General features: G+C 35.0%; 1 protein-coding gene across 1 annotated transcript; it reads right to left on the bottom strand.

The window, feature by feature from the left end:
• Nucleotides 1-66: 66 nt before the first annotated feature.
• Tsp_14746 (conserved hypothetical protein) lies at nt 67-220 on the bottom strand (the record flags this gene model as incomplete). Its single annotated transcript, XM_003368178.1, has 1 exon — nt 67-220. A coding segment is annotated over one exon (154 nt), but the record flags the coding sequence as incomplete, so codon positions are not given.

Genomic DNA, 220 nt, shown 5'->3' with positions numbered 1-220 from the left:
CACTAGCCCAGAATTTCTAAAAAATAAATTCAATAATTCATTCATTTTTAAATAAGTTAATCAAACTTACAATGCTGCAAGAATATGATAACGAGCACGGGCGCAAACTAAATCTGCAAAATATACTGGTGCTGGTATACTGACAGAACGAGCACATCGACCATATAGATGGCAAAAATAGTATGTAATCGACTGCATTACATTCGCAGAATCCACCACA

This window comes from Trichinella spiralis, assembly GCF_000181795.1.
Source record: "Trichinella spiralis strain ISS 195 chromosome Unknown Scfld2938, whole genome shotgun sequence".
Taxonomy (NCBI): domain Eukaryota; kingdom Metazoa; phylum Nematoda; class Enoplea; order Trichinellida; family Trichinellidae; genus Trichinella; species Trichinella spiralis.
The sequence above is the reverse complement of the archived record's forward strand: the minus strand, read 5'-3'. Positions and strand labels throughout refer to the sequence as shown.